The 20,033-nt window shown below is 35.6% G+C and overlaps 1 protein-coding gene across 8 annotated transcripts in view; it reads right to left on the bottom strand.

Annotated features, from left to right (window-relative positions):
* CCDC91 (coiled-coil domain containing 91) overlaps positions 1–20,033 on the bottom strand; it is a 405,594-nt gene that overhangs the window by 207,704 nt on the left and 177,857 nt on the right. For all 8 annotated transcript variants that reach the window (XR_003791182.1, XM_029206060.1, XM_029206066.1 and 5 more), the window contains one exon: positions 12,821–12,898. Coding sequence is in view for 7 of the 8 variants with exons in the window: in XM_029206060.1 (XP_029061893.1) it covers positions 12,821–12,898 (78 nt within the window). In the remaining variant the exon portion in view is untranslated. The remainder of the gene's footprint in view (positions 1–12,820; positions 12,899–20,033) is intronic.

Raw genomic sequence — 20,033 nt, 5'->3', positions numbered from 1 at the left:
AGAGAAATGGAATCAACAGGATATATGTATGTGCAGAGAGAGAGGGATTTATTTTCAGGAACTGGCTCACACAATTACGTAAGCTGGCAAATTCAGTATCTGTAAGGTAGGCTGGCAGACTGGAGACCCAAGGAAAGGTCAGTGCTGTATGCAGTTCAAGTCTAAAGGCTGTATGCTACCAGAATACTTTCTTGCTCAGGGAAGGTCAGTCTTTGTTCTAGTATAACCTTCTACTGATTAAATGAAATCCACCCACATTATTGAGGGAAATCTGCTTTATTCAAAGTCCACAAATTTAAATATTATTATCCAAAACACAACCTCACAAAAACATCCAGGATAACGTCTTGACCAAAAACCTGGGCACTGTGGCCCAGCTAAGCTGACACATAAAATTAACCATCACAATGGGTCCTGGAGTGGGCTTTTTTATAGGGGGCATAAGGTATCATGTTTAGAGTTTATTCAGCTCCTTGAATATGTAGTTGTATTTCTCTTGTCAAATGTGGTAGGTTTTCAGCCACTATTTCTTTGAATATTTTTTTTCAGCTCTACCCTCTTTATCCTCTCTTTCCAGGACTCTGATGACATGAAGTTTAGGTATTTTGTTATAATTCCATAGGCCTCTAAATCCCTATTCGTTTGTTTTCAATCTATTTTCTCTGTATTGCTTAAATTGGGTGATTTCTACTGCTCTATCTTCAAGTTCACTGATTCTTTCCTCTGTTTCTCCATTATGCTATTGAGGTCATACACTGAGTTTTTTTACTTTGGTTACTGTATTTTTTAGTTCTAAAGTTATTATTGGTTCTTCATTACTTTGCTAAAAATTTGTGTTCCTTTGCTGAGGTTTTCTATTTTTTCATTTGTTTCAAGTGTGTTCATATTTGCTTGTTAAAGCATTTTTAGGATGGATGCTTTATAACGCTGGTCAGATAATTCTAACATTGGTGGCAGGTCTGTGTTCGCTTCCGTTCATTGTCTTTTTTCACTTAAGATAAGATTTTCTTTGTTCTTGGTATGGGTAGTGATTTTCAATTGAAACCTGGACATTTTAAATCTTGTTTTAGCAGACTTCCTTTGATATAACACTAATTCAGCAGGGAAAGAGGAGAACGGTCAGGTGCAGTAGAAGTCCAGGTTCCTGACTCATCCTCTGCTAACACTCAGGGCTGGGGAAATAAGGATCCATTATTGCTGAACAGAGTTGGGAGTTCAACTTCCCACTGGGCCTTCACTCTGACTGGGAGGGGTAAGGGCACCACGTTATTGCTCCCAAATGACCTCCAATGACACTGCAGGAGATAACCCTAGTAGCACTGAGCAGTAAGGAAAGTCCTGACTCTCCATTAAACATCCATTGATACCTTGCAGGGGGCTGGGGGCGGAGGGGGGTGGGGGAGAAGTGTCTCATTACCATAACGGTGGAGTGGAAATCTAGGCTTCCTACACAGCCTACCCTGACACTCAATGGAGAGGAGACTTACTTCCCAGTGGGACTGAACATCCTAATTCCCCACTCCACCTTCTATGACTCTGCACCAATGGGGAAGAAGAAGGGTACCTCATTATAGATTGGTAAATGTGAAGTCTAGGCTCCCTTAACCAGCCTTTGTTGGCAGGGCTTGGGGTGGGACTACAGTTTGCTCTCTGATATTTGGTGGGATTACAAGGGTTATTACCTAATACTTTCTGCCTTGCTAGGTGAAAGCTTTCCTGGTCTTTGGGATAGAGAGAGCAGGCTTTTCTTGGGGTCTCTTGTCTGTGCCCATTTGGTATTTCTGGGTTGCTCACTTCTCCAGCACCTTGTCTGGGGCAAATGAGGCAAAAAGAAAGCCTAGGGAACCCAGCAGTATGTAGTTACTTGGATTCAGGGTCCCTAGCCAGTCTGCCTTCTTCTGTCTAACTCTCAGAGTCTTATGTCTTTTTTATATATAATGTTCAGGGTTTTTTTTTTTAGTTATACTTAGTAAAAAGAACAGAAGAAAAAACGTCAACTCCATATTTCTGCAAGGCAGAGGTTAAAGCAAAAATAATGCATCTTCTTATGCTTTATTTTTTAGGTTTTTGTCATTTTTGTTTTACTTTATATAAAACAATTTCAGGGGAGATTTGAGAAGATGGCAGAAGACTAAGACACGGAGATCACCTTCCTCCCAAAAGATACATCAGAAATACAACTACACGTGGAACTGCTCCTATAGAACACCCACAGAACGCTGGCAGAAGACTTCAGACCTCCCAAAAGGCAAGAAACTCCCCAAATACCTGGGTAGGGCAAAAGAAAAAAGAATAAACAGAGACAAAAGGATAGGATGGGACCTGCACCAGTGGGAGGGAGCTGTGAAAGAGGAAAGGTTTCCACACACTAGGAAGCCCCTTCACAGGCGGAGACTGCGGGTGGCGGAGGGGGAAAGCTTCGGAGCCACGGAGGAGAGCGCAGCAAAAGTGGTGAGGAGGGCAAAGCGGAGAGATGCCCGCACAGAGAATCGGGGCCGACCAGTACTCACCAGCCCAAGATGCTTGTCTGCTCACCCGCCAGGGCGGCTGGGGGCTGGGAGCTGAGGCTCGGGTTTCAGTCGAATCCAGAAAGGACTGGGGTTGGCTGAGAGAACACAGCCTGAAGGGGTTTACTGCGCCACGGCTAGCAGGGAGGGAGGGAAAAGTCTGGAGCTGCCGAAGAGACAAGAGGCTTTTTTTCTAGCCTCTTTGTTTCCTGGTGAGCGAGGAGAGGGGATTAAGAGCGCTGCTTAAAGGAGCTCCAGAGACAAGCGTGAGCCGCAGCTATCAGCGTGGACACCAGAGACGGGCATGAGACGCTAAGGCTGTTGCTGCCGCCACCAAGAAGCCTGTGTGCAATCACAGGTCATTCTCCACACCTCCCCTCCAGCGAGTCTGTGCAGCCCGCCACTGCCAGGGTCCCGTGATCCAGAGACAACTTCCCCAGGAGAATGCATGGCGTGCCCCAGGCTGGTGCAATGTCATGTCACGCCGGCCTCCGCTGCCACAGGCTCGCCCCACATCCATACCCCTCCCTCCCCCCAACCTGAGTGAGCCAGAGACCCCTAATCAGCTGATCCTTTAACCCCGTCCTGTCTGAGCGAAGAACAGACGCCCTCTGGCGACCTACATGCAGAGGCGAGGCCAAATCCAAAGCTGAACCCCGGGAGCTGTGCGAAAAAAGAAGGGAAAGGGAAATTTCTCCCAGCAGCCTCAGAAGCAGCGGATTAAAGCTCCACAAGAAACTTGATGTACCTGCATCTGTGGAATAGCTGAATAGACAACGAATCATCCCAAATTGAGGAGGTGGACTTTGGGAGCAAAGATATATATTTTTTTTTCCCTTTTCCTCTTTTTGTGATAGTGTGTGTGTATGCTTCTGTGTGAGATTTTGTCTGTATAACTTTCCTTTCACCATTTGTCCTAGGGTTCCGTCCGTCCGTTTGTTTGTTTGTTTTTACTTTTTAAAATTTTTTTCTTAATAAATATTTTTTATTTTAATAAGTTTATTTTACTTTATTTTATTTTATCCTCTTTATTTCTATTTTCTCTCCCTTTTATTCTGAGCCATATGGAGGACAGGCTCTTGGTGCTCCACCCAGGCGTCAGGGCTGTGCCTCTGAGGTGGGAGAGCCAACTTCAGGACACTGGTCCACAAGAGACCTCCCAGCTCCATGTAATATCAAATGGCGAAAATCTCCCAGAGATCTCCATCTCAACACCAAGATCCAGCTCCACTCAAGGACCAGCAAGCTACAGTGCTAGACACCCTATGCCAAACAACTACCAAGACAGGAACACAGCCTCATCCATTAGCAGAGAGGCTGCCTAAAATCATAATAAGGCCACAGACACCCCAGAACACACCACCACACGTGGACCTGCCCACCAGAAAGACAAGATCCAGCCTCATCCACCAGAGCACAGGCACTAGACCCCTCCACCAGGAAACATACACAACCCACTGAAGCAACCTTAGCCACTGGGGACGGACACCAAAAACAACAGAAACTACGAACCTGCAGCCAGCAAAAAGGACACCCCAAACACAGTAAGATAAGCAAAATGAAAAGACAGAAAAACACACAGCAGATGAAGGAGCAAGGTAAAAACACACCAGAACTAACAAATGAAGAGGAAATAGGCAGTCTACCTGAAAAACAATTCAGAATAATGATAGTAAAGATGATCCAAAATCTTGGAAATAGAATACAGAAAATGCAAGAAACATTTCACAAGGACCTAGAAGAACTAAGGAAGAAACAAACACTGATGAACAACACAATAAATGAAATTTAAAATACTCTAGAGGGGATCAATAGCAGAATAACTGAGGCAGAAGAACGGATAACTGACCTGGAAGATAAAATAGTGGAAATAACTATTGCAGAGCAGAATAAAGAAAAAAGAATGAAAAGAACTGAAGACAGTCTCAGAGATCTCTGGGACAACATTAAACGCACCAACATTCGAATCATAGGGGTTCCAGAAGAAGAAGAGAAAAAGAAAGGAACTGAGAAAATATTTGAAGAGATTATAGTTGAAAACTTCCCTAATATGGGAAAGGAAATAGTTAATCAAGTCCAGGAAGCACAGAGAGTCCCATACCGGATAAATCCAAGGAGAAACACGCCAAGACACATATCAATCAAACTATCAAAAATTAAGTACAAAGAAAACATATTAAAAGCAGCAAGGGAAAAACAAAAAATAACACACAAGGAAATTCCCATAAGGTTAACAGCTGATCTTTCAGCAGAAACTCTGCAAGCCAGAAGGGAGTGGTGGGACATATTTAAAGTGATGAAGGAGAAAAACCTACAACCAAGATTACTCTAGGCAGCAAGGGCCTCATTCAGATTTGATGGAGAAATTAAAAGCTTTACAGACAAGCAAAAGCTGAGAGAGTTCAGCACCACCAAACCAGCTTTACAACAAATGGTAAAGGACCTAATCTAGGCAAGAAACACAAGAGAAGGAAAAGACCTACAATAACAAACCCAAAACAATTAAGAAAATGGGAATAGGAACATACATAGCGATAATTACCTTAAATGCAAATGGATTAAATGCTCCCACCAAAAGACATAGACTGGCTGAATGGATAAAAAAACAATACCTGTATTTTGCTGTCTACAAGAAACCCACTTTAGACCTAGGGACACATACAGACTGAAAGTGAGGGGATGGAAAAAGATATTCCATGCAAATGGAAATCAGAAGAAAGCGGGAGTAGCAACTCTCATATCAGACAAAATAGACTTTAAAATAAAGACTATTACAAGAGACAAATAAGGACACTACATAATGATCAAGGGATCGATTCAACAGGAAGATATAACAATTGTAAATATTTATGCACCCAACATACGAGCACCTCAATAAATAAGACAAATACTAAAAGCCATAAAAGCAGAAATCAACCTTAACACAATCACAGTAGAGGACCTCAAACCCCACTTTCACCAATGGACACATCATCCAAAATAAAAATAAATAAGGAAACACAAGCTTTAAATGATACATTAAACAAGATGGACTTAATTGATATTTATAGGAAATTCCATCCAAAAACAACAGAATACACATTTTTCTCAAGTGCTCATGGAACATTCTCGAGGATAGATCGTATCTTGGGTCACAAATCTAGCCTTGGTAATTTTAATTAAACTGAAATCGTATCAAGTATCTTTTCCGACCACAACGCTATGAGACTAGATGTCAATTACAAGAAGAGATCTGTAAGAAACAGAAACATGGGGAGGCTAAACAATACTTAATAACGAAGTGACCACTGAAGAAATCAAACAGGAAATCAAAAAATACCTAGAAGCAAATGACAATGGAGACAGGACGACTCAAAACCTATGGGATGCAGCAGAAGCAGTTCTAAGAGAGAAGTTTATAGCAATACAATCCTACCTTAAGAAACAGGAAACATCTCAAATAAACAACCTAACCTTGCATCTAAAGCAATTAGAGAAAGAAGAACAAAAAAAACCCAAAGTTAGCGGAAGGAAATAAATCATACAGATCAGATCAGAAATAAATGAAAAAGTAATGAAGGAAATGATAGCAAAGATCAATGAAACTAAAAGCTAGTTCTTTGAGAAGATAAACAAAATTCAAAAACCATTAGCCAGACTCATCAAAAAAAAAAAGGGAGAAGACTCAAATCAATAGAATTAGAAATGAAAAAGAAGTTACAACTGACACTGCAGACATACAAAGGATCACAAGAGATTACTACAAGCAACTGTATGCTAATAAAACGGACATCCTGGAAGAAATCAACAAATTCTTAGAAATGCACAACATTCCGAGACTGAACCAGGAAGAAATAGAAAATATGAACAGACAGGTCACAAGCACTGAAATTGAAACTGTGATTAAAAATCTTCCAACAAACAAAAGCCCAGGACCAGATGGCTTCACAGGTGAATTCTATCAAACATTTAGAGAAGAGCCAACACCTATCCTTCTCAAACTCTTCCAAAATATAGCAGAGGGAGGAACACTCCCAAACTCATTCTATGAGGCCACCATCACCCTCACACCAAAACCAGACAAAGATGTCACAAAGAAAGAAAACTACAGGCCAATATCACAGATGAACATAGATGCAAAAATCCTTAATGAAATACTAGCAAACAGAATCCAACAACACATTAAAAGGATGATACACCATGATCAAGTGGGGTTTATTCCAGGAATACAAGGATTCTTCAATATACGCAAATCAATCAGTGTGATACATCATATTAACAAATTGAAGGAGAAAAAGCATATGATCACCTCAATAGATGCAGAGAAAGCTTTCGACAAAATTCAACACCCATTTATGATAAAAACCCTCCAGAAAGTATAGGCATAGACGGATCTTTCCTCAACATAACAAAGGCTGCATATAACAAACTCACAGCCAACATGGTCCTCAATGGTGAAAAACTGAAACCATTTCCACTAAGATCAGGAACAACAAGGTTGCCCACTCTCACCACTATTATTCAACATAGTTTGGGAAGTTTTAGCCACAGCAATCAGAGAAGAAAAAGAAATAAAAGGAATCCAAATCAGAAAAGAAGTAAAACTGTCACTGTTTGCAGGTGACATGATACTATACATAAAGAATCCTAAAGATGCTATCAGAAAACTACTAAAGCTAATCAATGAATTTGGTAAAGTAGCAGGATACAAAATTAATGCACAGAAATCTCTGGCATTCCTATACACTAATGATGAAAAATCCGAAAGTGAAATTAAGAGAACACTCCCATTTACCATTGCAACAAAAGGAGTAAAATACTAAGGAATAAACCTACCTAAGGAGACAAAAGACCTGTATGCAGAAAATTATAAGACACTGATGAAAGAAATTAAAGATGATACAAATAGATGGAGAGATATAGCATGTTCTTGGATTGGAAGAATCAATATTGTGAAAATGACTCACTACCCAAAGCAATCTACAGATTCAATGCAATCCCTATCAAACTACCACTGGCATTTTTCACAGAACTAGAACAAAAAAGTTCACAATTTGTATGGAAACACAAAAGACCCCAAATAGCCAAAGCACTCTTGAGAACGAAATATGGAGCTGGAGGAATCAGGCTCCCTGATTTCAGACTATACTACAAAGCTACAGTAATCAAGACAGTATGGTACTGGCACAAAAACAGAAATATATATCAATGGAACAGGATACAAAGCCCAGAGATAAACGCACGCACATATGGTCACCTCTTTTTGATTAAGGAGGCAGGAATGTACAGTGGAGAAAGGACCGCCTCTTCAATAAGTGGTGCTGGGAAAACTGCACAGGTACATGTAAAAGAATGAAATTAGAACACTCCCTAACACCATACACTAAAATAAACTCTAAATGGATTAAAGACCTAAATGTAAGGCCAGACACTATCAAACTCTTAGAGGAAAACATAGGCAGAACACTCTATGACATTAATCACAGCAAGATCCTTTTTGACCCACCTCCTAGAGAAATGGAAATAAAAACAAAAATAAACAAATGGGACCTAATGAAACTTCAAAGCTTTTGCACAGCAAAGAAAACCATAAATAAGACAAAAAGATAACCCTCAGAATGGGAGAAAATAGTTGCAAACAAAGCAACTGACAAAGGATTAATCTGGAAAACATACAAGCAACTCATGCAGCTCAATATCAAAAAAACAACCCAATTCAAAAATGGGCAGAAGACCTAAATAGACATTTCTCCAAAGAAGATATACAGATTGGCAACAAACACATGAAAGAATGCTCAACATCATTAATCATTAGAGAAATGCAAATCAAAACTACAATGTGATATCATCTCACATCAGTCAGAATGGCCATCATCAAAAAATCTAGAAACAAAAAATGCTGGAGAGGTTGTGGACAAAAGGGAACACTCTTGCACAGCTGGTGGGAATGTAAATTGATACAGCCACTATGGAGAACAATGTGGAGGTTCCTTAAAAAACTAAAAATAGAACTACTATATGACCCAGCAATCCCACTACTGGGCATGTACCCTGAGAAAACCATAATTCAAAAAGAGTCATGTACTAAAATGTTCACTGCAGCTCTATTTACAATAGCCAGGACATGGAAGCTACCTAAGTGTCCATCAACAGATGAATGGATAAAGAAGATGTGGCACATATATACAGTGGAATATTAGCCATAAAAAGAAACGTAATTGAGTTATTTGTAGTGAGGTGGATGGACCAAGAGTCTGTCATACAGAGTGAAGTAAGTCAGAAAGAGAAAAACAAATACCATATGCTAACACATATATATGGAATCTAAAAAAAAAAAAAAAAGGTCATGAAGTACCTAGGGGTAAGATGGGAATAAAGACACAGACCTACTAGAGCATGGACTTCAGGATATCGGAAGGGGGAAGGGTTAGCAGTGACAAAGTGAGAGAGTGGCATGGACATATATAAAATACCAAGCGTAAAATAGATTGCTAGTGTGAAGCAGCCGCATAGCACAGGGAGATCAGCTCGGTGCTTTGTGACCACCTAGAATGGTGGGATAGGGAAGGTGGGAGGGAGGGAGACGCAAGAGGGAAGAGATATGGAAACATATGTATATGTATAACTGATTCACTTTGTTATAAAGCAGAAACTAACACACCATTGTAAAGCAATTATACTCCAATAAAGATGCTAAAAAAAAAAAAACAATTTCATTTTACATTTTCTCTATTTACTAAGTAAATAAATTTTATCTTATTTATTTGGCATTTTTCACTATCTTTTCTCATGAAATCTTTTTTCAAACTCATCAACAATGTCTCAATGCAGCTTGTAGGGGGAAAAAGTGATTGACTACATCTAGTACAGGACAATCAGAAGAATGTTAAGATTCCCTAGCAACCAGGAATGGTGTTAGGAAGGTGCCAGATCCAGCTGCATACTTGAGTAAATGCCTGCATGGGTAGGAGAGGCAAGGGTGTGGAGCCTCTTTCTTCCAAAAGATTGAGGAAAGCTGTGGTTTTAGGTTTCTTACTTCCTATGTTTGGTATGCATAGGTTAATGGATATAGAATATATATTCCATTGGACCAAGAACTTTTATTTTGTTCAGTGCTGTATCTATGATAGTCCTTGACATAAAGAAGAAAGTTAATAATATTTCTTGAATTAAGGAATGAATAAATGCAAAGAGATGTTCATAAAGCTTCTATTAGCAATAGTAATGAGAAGTTGTATTTTGATTTTTTGTTTTGTTTTGTTTTTCCGGTACACGGGCCTCTCACTGTTGTGGCCTCTCCAGCTGCGGAGCACAGGCTCCGGACGCGCAGGCTCAGCGTCCATGGCTGACGGGCCCAGCCGCTCCCCGGCATGTGGGATCCTCCCGGACCGGGGCACGAACCCGTGTCCCCTGCATCTGCAGGCGGACTCTCAACCACTGCGCCACCAGGGAAGCCCTGTTTTGTTTTTGAGTTACCTAATGATTAATGAAACATCCATCAAAATGTTTATATGCTTTAAAAAACATATCTTTAAAGATATTCAGAAAAAAGAGAAGCAAAATAAAACAATTAGCATATGAACTTCTCACGCGTGAATTTAGAATGGAAAAGAAATTGTTTCTTTTCTTGTTCCATAATGGGGCACGAATCATCAACATTTACATTATAAAGACCTCTAACCCACCAAGAAAACATTGCTTATTCTTCCTATCTAAGTTACTCTATTTTTTCCATATTACTATTAAGTTGATTGTCAGTATGTTTCTAAGACACCTTGGTTGTAATATTTTACACAATAATTTATGTATCAGATGTATTCCTCTTAGGAGTACTGTAATATCTTTGTGCAAAATGTGAAGCTCAGAATAAATCAATAATATGGAAAGCTATATGAAAGGTATTTACACCAAAGTTCCCTACTATAAGAGAATTTATATAGTTTGCATATTAACTGACTACAAGTATAATATGATAAATTAAATTTAACTTTGTAGGATACGTGATTTGATACCTAATCCTTTAAAGCAAATTGTAATACTTAATGCCTGAAATCTTTAAATTCCCTTTCTAAATGAGTGTCACATAATAATATGAGACAAAGAAGAGGTGAAATGAGTAGCTCTCAACTAAGTTTCTTCAAAATATAATTTGCAAAATATATTTGCAAAGTTGTTACATAAACTTTTAAACTCATTCATTGCTAGTGTTCAAAGTAATACACAATAAACACGTTTTCAGCAAAGGAAATATGTGGAGTTAGAGCCAAAAAAAATTTAAATATCAAATGCTGTGCTTTTCAGAAAAACACAACAATATAAGTACTTTCAAAACATTTAGATGCTGTCAGAGTCAAGTAAGTCAGAAACAGAAAAATAAACATCGCATATTAATGCATATTTGTGGACTCCAGAAAAATGGTTCAGATGAATTGGTTTGCAAGGCAGAAATGAGACACAGATGTAGAGAACAAACGTAGGGACACCAAGGAGAGGAAGAGGGGGCGTGGGATGAATTGGGAGATTGGGATTGACATATATGCACTAATATGTATAAAGTGGATGGCTAATGAGGGCCTGCTGTATAGCACAGGGAACTCCACTTTGCTATACAGTAGAAACTAACACAACACTGTAAAACAACTATACCCCAATTAAAAAATAAAAAACATTTAACTTAGAATTCATAAATATAAATGAGTAAAATATAAATTCATCCAAGAATATATCACTTAATATGCCAGGAGAATTATGTAAATTCCAGTATTTTAATTCTTCCAAACCTTAGTCTTAGGAAAAGAAGAAGATGGTCCAAAATAGTTCCTATACTTTTCCCCAACTCAACAACTGTAAAGCTGGTTTGTATTAGTAGAACTAAAAATTCACAACATTATGAAAAAAGAGCCAAAAATCACAGCTGTAAAAACCAGCCATTTTTTAATAACCTTCTCAACAATGGCACAAGTTTCTATATTAGTGTGGTCACAAAAATGACCTTTCATGTCCCAAGACATATCTACCAATTATTTTAATACCTACCAAATATTTTAATACCTTGGAATTTTAAAAAAAGTGCTTTTCACTTAAATTCTGGATCTACTTCTTTTTCTACTTTTATCCAAATGACTTGTTACAGGAAGCTTTTTGACATTAAATTATCAGCTAATTAAAATGAAATCAACTTCTATCATGTCTAGGAATGAAGCTGAATCAATAAAATTGTCTATATTCCACATATGGTAGAAGGATTTTTTAAACATTTATTGTAATAATTAACAATAAAAAAATAAACTAAATGCCTATTTATACAGGTATAGTTAAACCAATTATGGGGTGTGTGTGTTTGTACATATACATATATGTATATATATGTGTATGTATATGCATATATACGTCTGTATATATGCATATACATGTATGTGTATATATATATGTATACGTGTGTGTGTATATATATGTATACACACACATATATACATATATATATACACACTGTGGAATACTATAGAACAATGACAAAAATAGGATAAGTTTATATATACTGACATGAAAATATATACTGACAAGTAAATATAGCAAGAAACAAAACAACAGATTGAGTAGAACAACATTTTTCTAAAAGGAAATCAAAATTTTACAGCATGAGTATACGTGTGTGTAAATATAAAGAAAAACCTCTGGAAGGATGCACATCACACCATTCTCACTGGTTACTTCTGAGAATTTTTTGAATTTGATTTCAACAAGAATGTATTCCTTAATTACTTGATGGAAAAAAATGATCTAACGTGAAATTTAGGGGGGGAAAAATTTTGTTATTAAACTCTCAATTTACTTTAAATGATTAAGCTTATGCAGGCTTAGCTTATCCAGAATAATACTGCATATATCACTGATACTGACATTTATTATAATTTTTATTATTACTTAAATGTACCCAAATCTATTTAATTTGTTTAAGAAAAAAAGCTATGACAATAATTTTCAGATTTATATCACACTTTTTTTTTTCTATAAAAGGTGGAACCAGAGTAAAGACCAAACAAGCTAATAATCTAGCAATTAATTCTACAGTATTTTGTTTTCAAACTTCAATCCTGTGTTCTCAAACATTCTGTAAGTTCTCAAATGCAGAGCAACATCTAGCATTACCTTTGTAATCTACTAAGTATGCTTTCAATGAACACTTATTAATCAGTTGAAAGGAATTCTATACCGAAATAAGACTACACTATAATTCTATAATTTGTGTAGCATATGTCTATGCGTGTAATTTTTTTTTACTAAAGTTTGCCAAAGTTTAACAGAATAAAGAAAACAGACTCTCAAACCGCTACCTTATATTCATCCACAATAATGCTGAGGGCTTCATGACCAGCTTTCCTCATGTCTTCCAATTCTTGTTTATGTTTTTCCTGAAAGAAAGCAAGAAACTAAGCCATGATTTGTTCTTTTGACAAAATAACAACACACCATTGACTTTTGCATCTGTAAGTGATTGAGTAGCTTGTGGCACACAGGTGCAAACAAACAGAAAAACTATTAAAAAAAAAAAAGTTCTGTTTAAAAGCACTCTGGAGGGCTGTGGCAATGAGAAATTAAAGGGAAACAATAACTGAGAAAGGAAAACCATGCTGAGAGGTAAAGTAACACATGGCAATGGTGTTATCCCTTGGGGCATTTGGCAATTCTGGACCTGGATCTAGAGACAGGAGGTCCTGTGTTACTTCAACAAGCCAGAACCTTTTTTTTTTTTCCATTACTTCTCTAGTAACATATACATGCCAATAGTTTAATACACAATAAAGTTTGAGAACCACTGGATTAAGGTAATCAACCCCCCATTCTACCTTCCTAAGAAAGCAGAGGCTTACCTCTCTTTGGAGAATGTTAACATCCTACACAGAGCCTTTCCAATTTTTCAAACACAATGTACAGCTTTCAATGCAAAATTATCAGAGATGGTAACAGATGAGACCAAAGAAACAGAAAACAGAAAAGACAAAAGAAACAGACCCATGTGTGATTCAGAAATTACTTATCAAAGAGTTTAAAATATGTATGAATAATACATTCAAGAAAATAGAGAAGAAATGGAGAAAACAGATAGGATAGAGATTTTCTTCAGAGAACCGGGATTCGTAAAACAGAAATTCTACAGTGAGAAAAAATGTATTATTAACAATACAATAGATGAGGTAAATAGTAGGTGAAACAGCAGAAAGCAGGATCAGAGAACCAAAAGACAGTGGGGGAAAAAAAAGAAACTACAGCAGAAAGAGAAATAAGTGATGGAAAATACAAAAAAAAAACTTTAAAAAGACATGGGACAGAGTAAAAAGATCAAATATACATGTAACAGAAGAATTGTTAACAAATAATCCAAAGAAAGAAGAAAAAAATTAAATGTAGCAAGATGGCAACAATAGAGTGATGAAGAAAAATAGAAAACAAAAATTTCTAACATTATGCATGAATTCAGGGTATTACAAAACCTACATATATTTCTAATAAGCAGTAAGATATTATTAAATATTAGAGCAATAAATATGAAATTTTAGATGAAATGAAAAAACTCCTATGAAAAAACACAACTTAACAAAACTGAAAGAAGATGAAATAAAAACTCTGAAGAGTCCTATATGTGTTTAAAAAAAACTGAACCTGTATTAATTTAAAAACCAAACAAAATAAAACTTCCAACCAAGAAAACCATAAGCCCAGATGATTTAACAGGGTGATTTTAATAAACATTTAAGAAACAAGTAACAGAAACCTTACACAAAATCTTCCAGAGAATAAAAAAAGAGGGAATACTTCCCTACATATTTTATTAAGACAGCATATCCCTTATACTAAAATCTGTAAAGATAAAATTATGAACCAATCTCTTTTATGAAAACAGAAGCTAAAATTCCACATAAAATATTAGCAGATGGAATCTAGCAATACATTAATAAGATAATACATCTCAACCAAGTGGGATTTATTTTAGGAATGTCAGGTAGGTAGAAGTGATGTACACCATTTCAAGCTTGAACCACAAAACCTCCAACACAATCCTCCACACATTCCCATTTTCCCCCTATTTGCTTGCTGATGTCAATGCCTAAGATGACAATTAAAGTCATGTGCTGTGAAGAGCAGCAGGGCCTCTATCAGCCTGGGACCCTGAATGACTGCACCATCACCCCAGTGGACTTGGAGAGAAAATTAACTATATTTAGGGAAAAGATAACACCCCTTACTGCCACCCCTTTCTCATTTATAAGCTCCCCTCATTTACTATGCCTTACTTATTCACAAGTTCTATTTCATTATCAAATTCTAATTGCCATTTCCAGTATATCACTTTATGTATCTTTCTGTAGCTAAGTCATTCTTTCCCAAAACAGCCTAAACATAAAGGACCAACAAGGGCACTTATTATAAACACTGATTTTTGTTGGTATGATTATCAATCTATGGCTCACGGCAGCAATCCTTTTAAAGTCATTTTCCCATTTCTGTCAGAGTTGTTTCAGTAAAAACTAAATAACATAGCAGCTAAATCCAATTACCTGGTAAAGCAAGCTCATACGTTCTATTATACTAAAAAGCAAACACATGTAGGCAGCACTACCAACTCATCACTTTGGAACTCCCATTCAGGTCAGGTTATCTCACTAATGGTATGTGACTGTCTCATAAAATGACCTAGGAGGGCAAAAGCATCAATTTCTATGCTGAATATTAACAGTTTTTGTTTTCCTTAGTTTTTAAGATTAAAAAAAAAGTAAATAGAAACATTTTTCTGACACTTTCTTTTCACATCATAGTGGAACATCTTAGGCAGTTCTTGGGATGCATATATTATACCTTAAGACCAATGATTTATGACAAAGTCATATAAAACAGGTTACATGGTCAAACAAATTGTGGAAATTAACAATATATATTAAAATATTAGACGTCCTACAAACCCACAAGTAAAGAAATTTGTTGAACTTTACTAAAACCAGCATTTTTCAGACTTAACTAATTAAATATTAATTTACTTTTTTTCTCTCTCTTGACAATACCTATTACCAACTAATCAGTTCAGAATTGAAACTGAGAACCAAAAAGGTCAAGAAAGCTTTCTAGAGTTAATCAGTCTAAAGCAAAGCAAATTAACCTAGATCCACTAAGTGAAACTGAGAATATAATCTATTTTTACCTCAGTAATTAGAAAGTGAAGATGAATATGCACCATTTCAATTATAAAGTTTGATCATTCAACAACTATGTTCTGAATAATTAACCATTAAAAAGTATTAGTGTGCCATTTAAGGCACACATAGAGTACATTATATTAAGAAATTCATATAAAAGGTTTTTTCTAATAGACATTTTATAAATGATCAAAATGTCCTATGACATTATATTTTATTATAATTGAAAATAAACACTTAGTCAACGGCTGTATCTTCTCAAGGAACAGCAATCCAGTGCTTTGCATAGTGCCTTAGAACACAGCAGCTGTTCACAAATGTTTGTTGGATTACGCTGAAATTCTCATTATTGACATAATGGATTTCTATAATCATTTTAGATATCAGAACTAAAATTTTGAAATTATATTCAATGTGTACTTCATAAGAAATTTTTACATAATGTAGAGATGCTCAGTGATATTCATCATCGTTCAAGATAGAAAATGTAGACTCTGAGAGTATCATGAAATTTACAGTTACCGATCACCTAAAATTTTCCCAGATGCCGTTAGTTTATACCAAATTTTCTTTGTAAGCATTATATTTAATTTAAACAATAACTATGTGCCTGACTCTGCTAGCCTCTGGGGACAAAAAAGATGATGAAAATATAATAGTTATCTTCAGCCTAGTAATACAGAAGATTGACTAACCTGTATACAGTAACTTGAAAGTGATAATGAGTACGAAAGGATTTTGTTAATGAAGACAAAAATATTATTACTGCTGCTACTAGGATCACATTTGCTACTGCTACTTTTCAATAATGAACAAAACCCCTAGACCAAAGATCAGCGAAACCATAGAAGGCTAAATAACACATAAACAAACTAGAAGAAACAAAAAACTATAGAATACTCTACCCAACAACAACAGAATACACATTATTCTCAAGTGGAAATGGAACAATCTCCAGGATAGACTATATGGTAGGCCACAAAACAAGTCTTAATAAATTTTTAAATACTGAAGTCAAAGTATGCTCTTTGACCACAAGGGAATAAAATTTGAAATAATTAATAGTGAGAAACTTGAGAAAATTCACAAATGTGTAGAAATTAACACATTCCTAAATAACCAATGAGTCAAAGAAGAAATCACAAGGAAAATTAAAAATCTATATATAAAAAAGAAGAATTTCAAATCAATAACCTAACCTTTCACCTTAAAGAACTAGAAAAAGAAGAGCAAACTAAACCCAAAGCAAGCATAATGAAGGAAATAAAAAGATTAGAAAGAAAATAAATAAAAGAATAGAAAAAAATAGAGAAAATCAACTGGACCAAAGTTGGTTCTTTAAAAAAAGTCAACAATATTGACAAATCTTGATTGACCAAGAAAAAAAAAAAAAGAGATGACTCAAATTATTAAAATCAGGAATGAAGGAAAGGCCTTACTACTGAATTTAAAGAAACAAAAAGGAGCATATGAAAATATTATGAATAACTGTATGCCAATAAATTAGATAACAAGGTTGTAATGAACAAATTCCTAGAAATATGTAAACTATCAAAATTGACTCAAGAAGAAATAGAAAACCAAACAGACTTATAACAAGAGAATAAATCAGTAATCAAAAAACTTCACACAAAGAAAATCCCTTCTTTCAGATGACTTCAGTGGCGAATTCTAACAAATGTTTATTAAAAGGATTAACATCAATATTTTTCATATTTTTCCCCAAAATAGATGAGGAAATATGTTCTAACTCATTCTATGAGGCCAGTATTACACTAATCCAAAGCCACACAAAGACAACACAAAAAAAGACAAAGTGATGTGTCTTATGAATATGGATGAAAAATTCCTCAAAAAAATAGCAGCAAGCAGAATCCAACAGCATATTAAAAAGACTACACCTAGGATCAAGTGTAATTTATCTCAGGAATGCAAAGGTGGTCCAACATACAAAAAGCAATCCATTTAATACACCACATTTAAACAATGAAGGAAATAAAACCCCACATGATCATCTCAGTATGCAGAAAAAGAGTGACAAGATCAAGCATATTTTCACTATAAAAATACTCAACAAACTAGGAATAAAATACAGTATCCTCAACCTGATAAAGGGCATTTGTGAAAAACCCACAGCTAACATCATAATATTGTCAGACTAAAAACTTTCCCCTAACATCAGGAACAAGACAAGGCTGTACACTCTTGCCACCTCTATTAAACATTATACTGAAATTCTAGCAAGGGCATTAGGCAAGAAAAATAAATAAAAGGCATCCTTGGAAATTATTATATCAGAAATGAAGAAGTAAAACTATCCTTATTTTCGGAAGACATGATTTTACACATGGGAAACTGTAAAAAATTATTAGATCTAATAAACAAAACACTATTAAATCTAATAAGTTAAACAAAGTTATAAGAAACAAGGTCAAGACAAAAATCAGTTGTATTTCTATATACTTGCAATGAACAAACTAAATATGAAATAAAGAAAACAATTCCATTTACAATAGTATGAAAAATGATAAAATACTTAGAAATATTTTTTTACCAAAGATGTATAAAACTTTTACACTACAAACGACAAAACACTGTAGAGTCTTCAAACATGTAAAGACATCCTGTGTTCCTGGATTGGAAGACTTAGTCGTTAATCCCAAAATTTATCTGTAGACTCAATAAAATCCCTATCAAAATACCAGTGACTTTATTTTGCAGAATCAGACAAGCTCATCCTAAAATTCATATAGAATTGCAAGGGATTATGAGTAGTTAAAATAATCTTGAAAAAGAAGAGCAAAGTTGGTGGACTTATACTTCCCAATTTCAAAACTTAGCACAAAGCTGAAGTAACCAAAACAGTGTGGTACTGGCATAAGGACAGAGAGTCCAGTGGAAAACAAAAATGAGACTCCCAAAATAATCCCATACATCTATAACCAATTGATTTTTGACAAAAGTAAACAAGTCAATTCAATAGCAAGAGAATAACCTTATCAGCAAATGATGGTGGGATAACTAGACATACATGCAAAAGGATAAATCTGGAACCCCACTTCACATATGTATAAATATTAACTCAAAATAAATCAAATTCCTTAATATAAAAGTTAAAACTATTAAATTCTTATAGGAAAAATAGGTGCATACCTTTGTAACCTTGGATTAGGCAACAGTTTCTAAAAATATGACACTATAAGCACAAGTGAACGATTTTAAAAATACATAAATTTAAAACTTTGTGCATCAAAGGGCAGTATCAAGGAAGCAAAAAAGCAGCCCACTAAATATGTGTAAATAATATATCTAAGAAAGGTCTGGTATCCAGAATGTATACAACTCTCATAACTCAGCAACAAAAAGAGAACCAAATTTTAAAAATAGGCAAAGAACTTGAGTTGATATTTCTCCAAAGATACAAACGTTCAACACCATTAGCCATTATGAAATTCAAGTCAAAACCACTGGCATCCACTAGCATGGCTATAACTAAATACACAGAAAATTAAGTGTTGGCAAGGAGGTGGAGAAACTGAGACCCTCACACCTTGCTGGTTGAAATGTAAAATGGTGTTTCCACAGTGAAAAACATTTTCGCAGTTCCTCAAAAAAATTAAACATAGACTTACCAAATGTCCCAGAAATTTCACTCCTACTTATATACCTAACGGCACTGAAAATATACATTCACACACAAATGTTCTATCAGCATTATTAATAATAGCAAAAAAAGTAAAAACAATGTAAATGTTCATCAGCTAATAAATAAACAAAATGAAGTATTATCCATACAAGGGAATATTATTCACCCATAAAAGGAATGAAACGATACATGCTTTAACATGGAAGAACCTTGAAACCATTATGCTAAGTGGAAGTAGCTAGACACAACTGGCCACATATTGCATGATTTCATTTTATATGAAATGTCCAAAATAGGTAAATCTAGAGACAGCAAGTACATTAGCAATTACCAGGTGCTGGGGGAGAGGGAACTAGGGAAGAACTGATTAATGCACACAGGGCTTCTTCTTGAGGTGATGACACTATCTGGCACTAGATACTAGTGACAATACAACAACATTGTGAATATACTAAAAAACACTAAACTCTACACTTTAAAATATTTTAAATGGTGAATTTTATATTATGCAAATTTTATCCTAATACAAAAAAAACACACTGGTGCAAGAAAGAAATAGTATGTTTGTATCAATTTAATTTCTAAGCTGAAAGGTGTTTTGCTTTGATTTTGTTATTCATTTCTAATTTTGTTTCATTCTGATCAGAGAATGCTGGTTTTATAATTTTACTTCTTGGAATTCAGTGGGGTGAAAGATTCCTCATAAACAAC

Source organism: Monodon monoceros, unplaced genomic scaffold (assembly GCF_005190385.1).
Source record: "Monodon monoceros isolate NGI ecotype Baffin Bay Population unplaced genomic scaffold, NGI_Narwhal_1 Super_Scaffold_6, whole genome shotgun sequence".
NCBI lineage: Eukaryota > Metazoa > Chordata > Mammalia > Artiodactyla > Monodontidae > Monodon > Monodon monoceros.
Note: the sequence above shows the minus strand (reverse complement) of the source record. Positions and strands in the feature narration are given on the sequence as shown.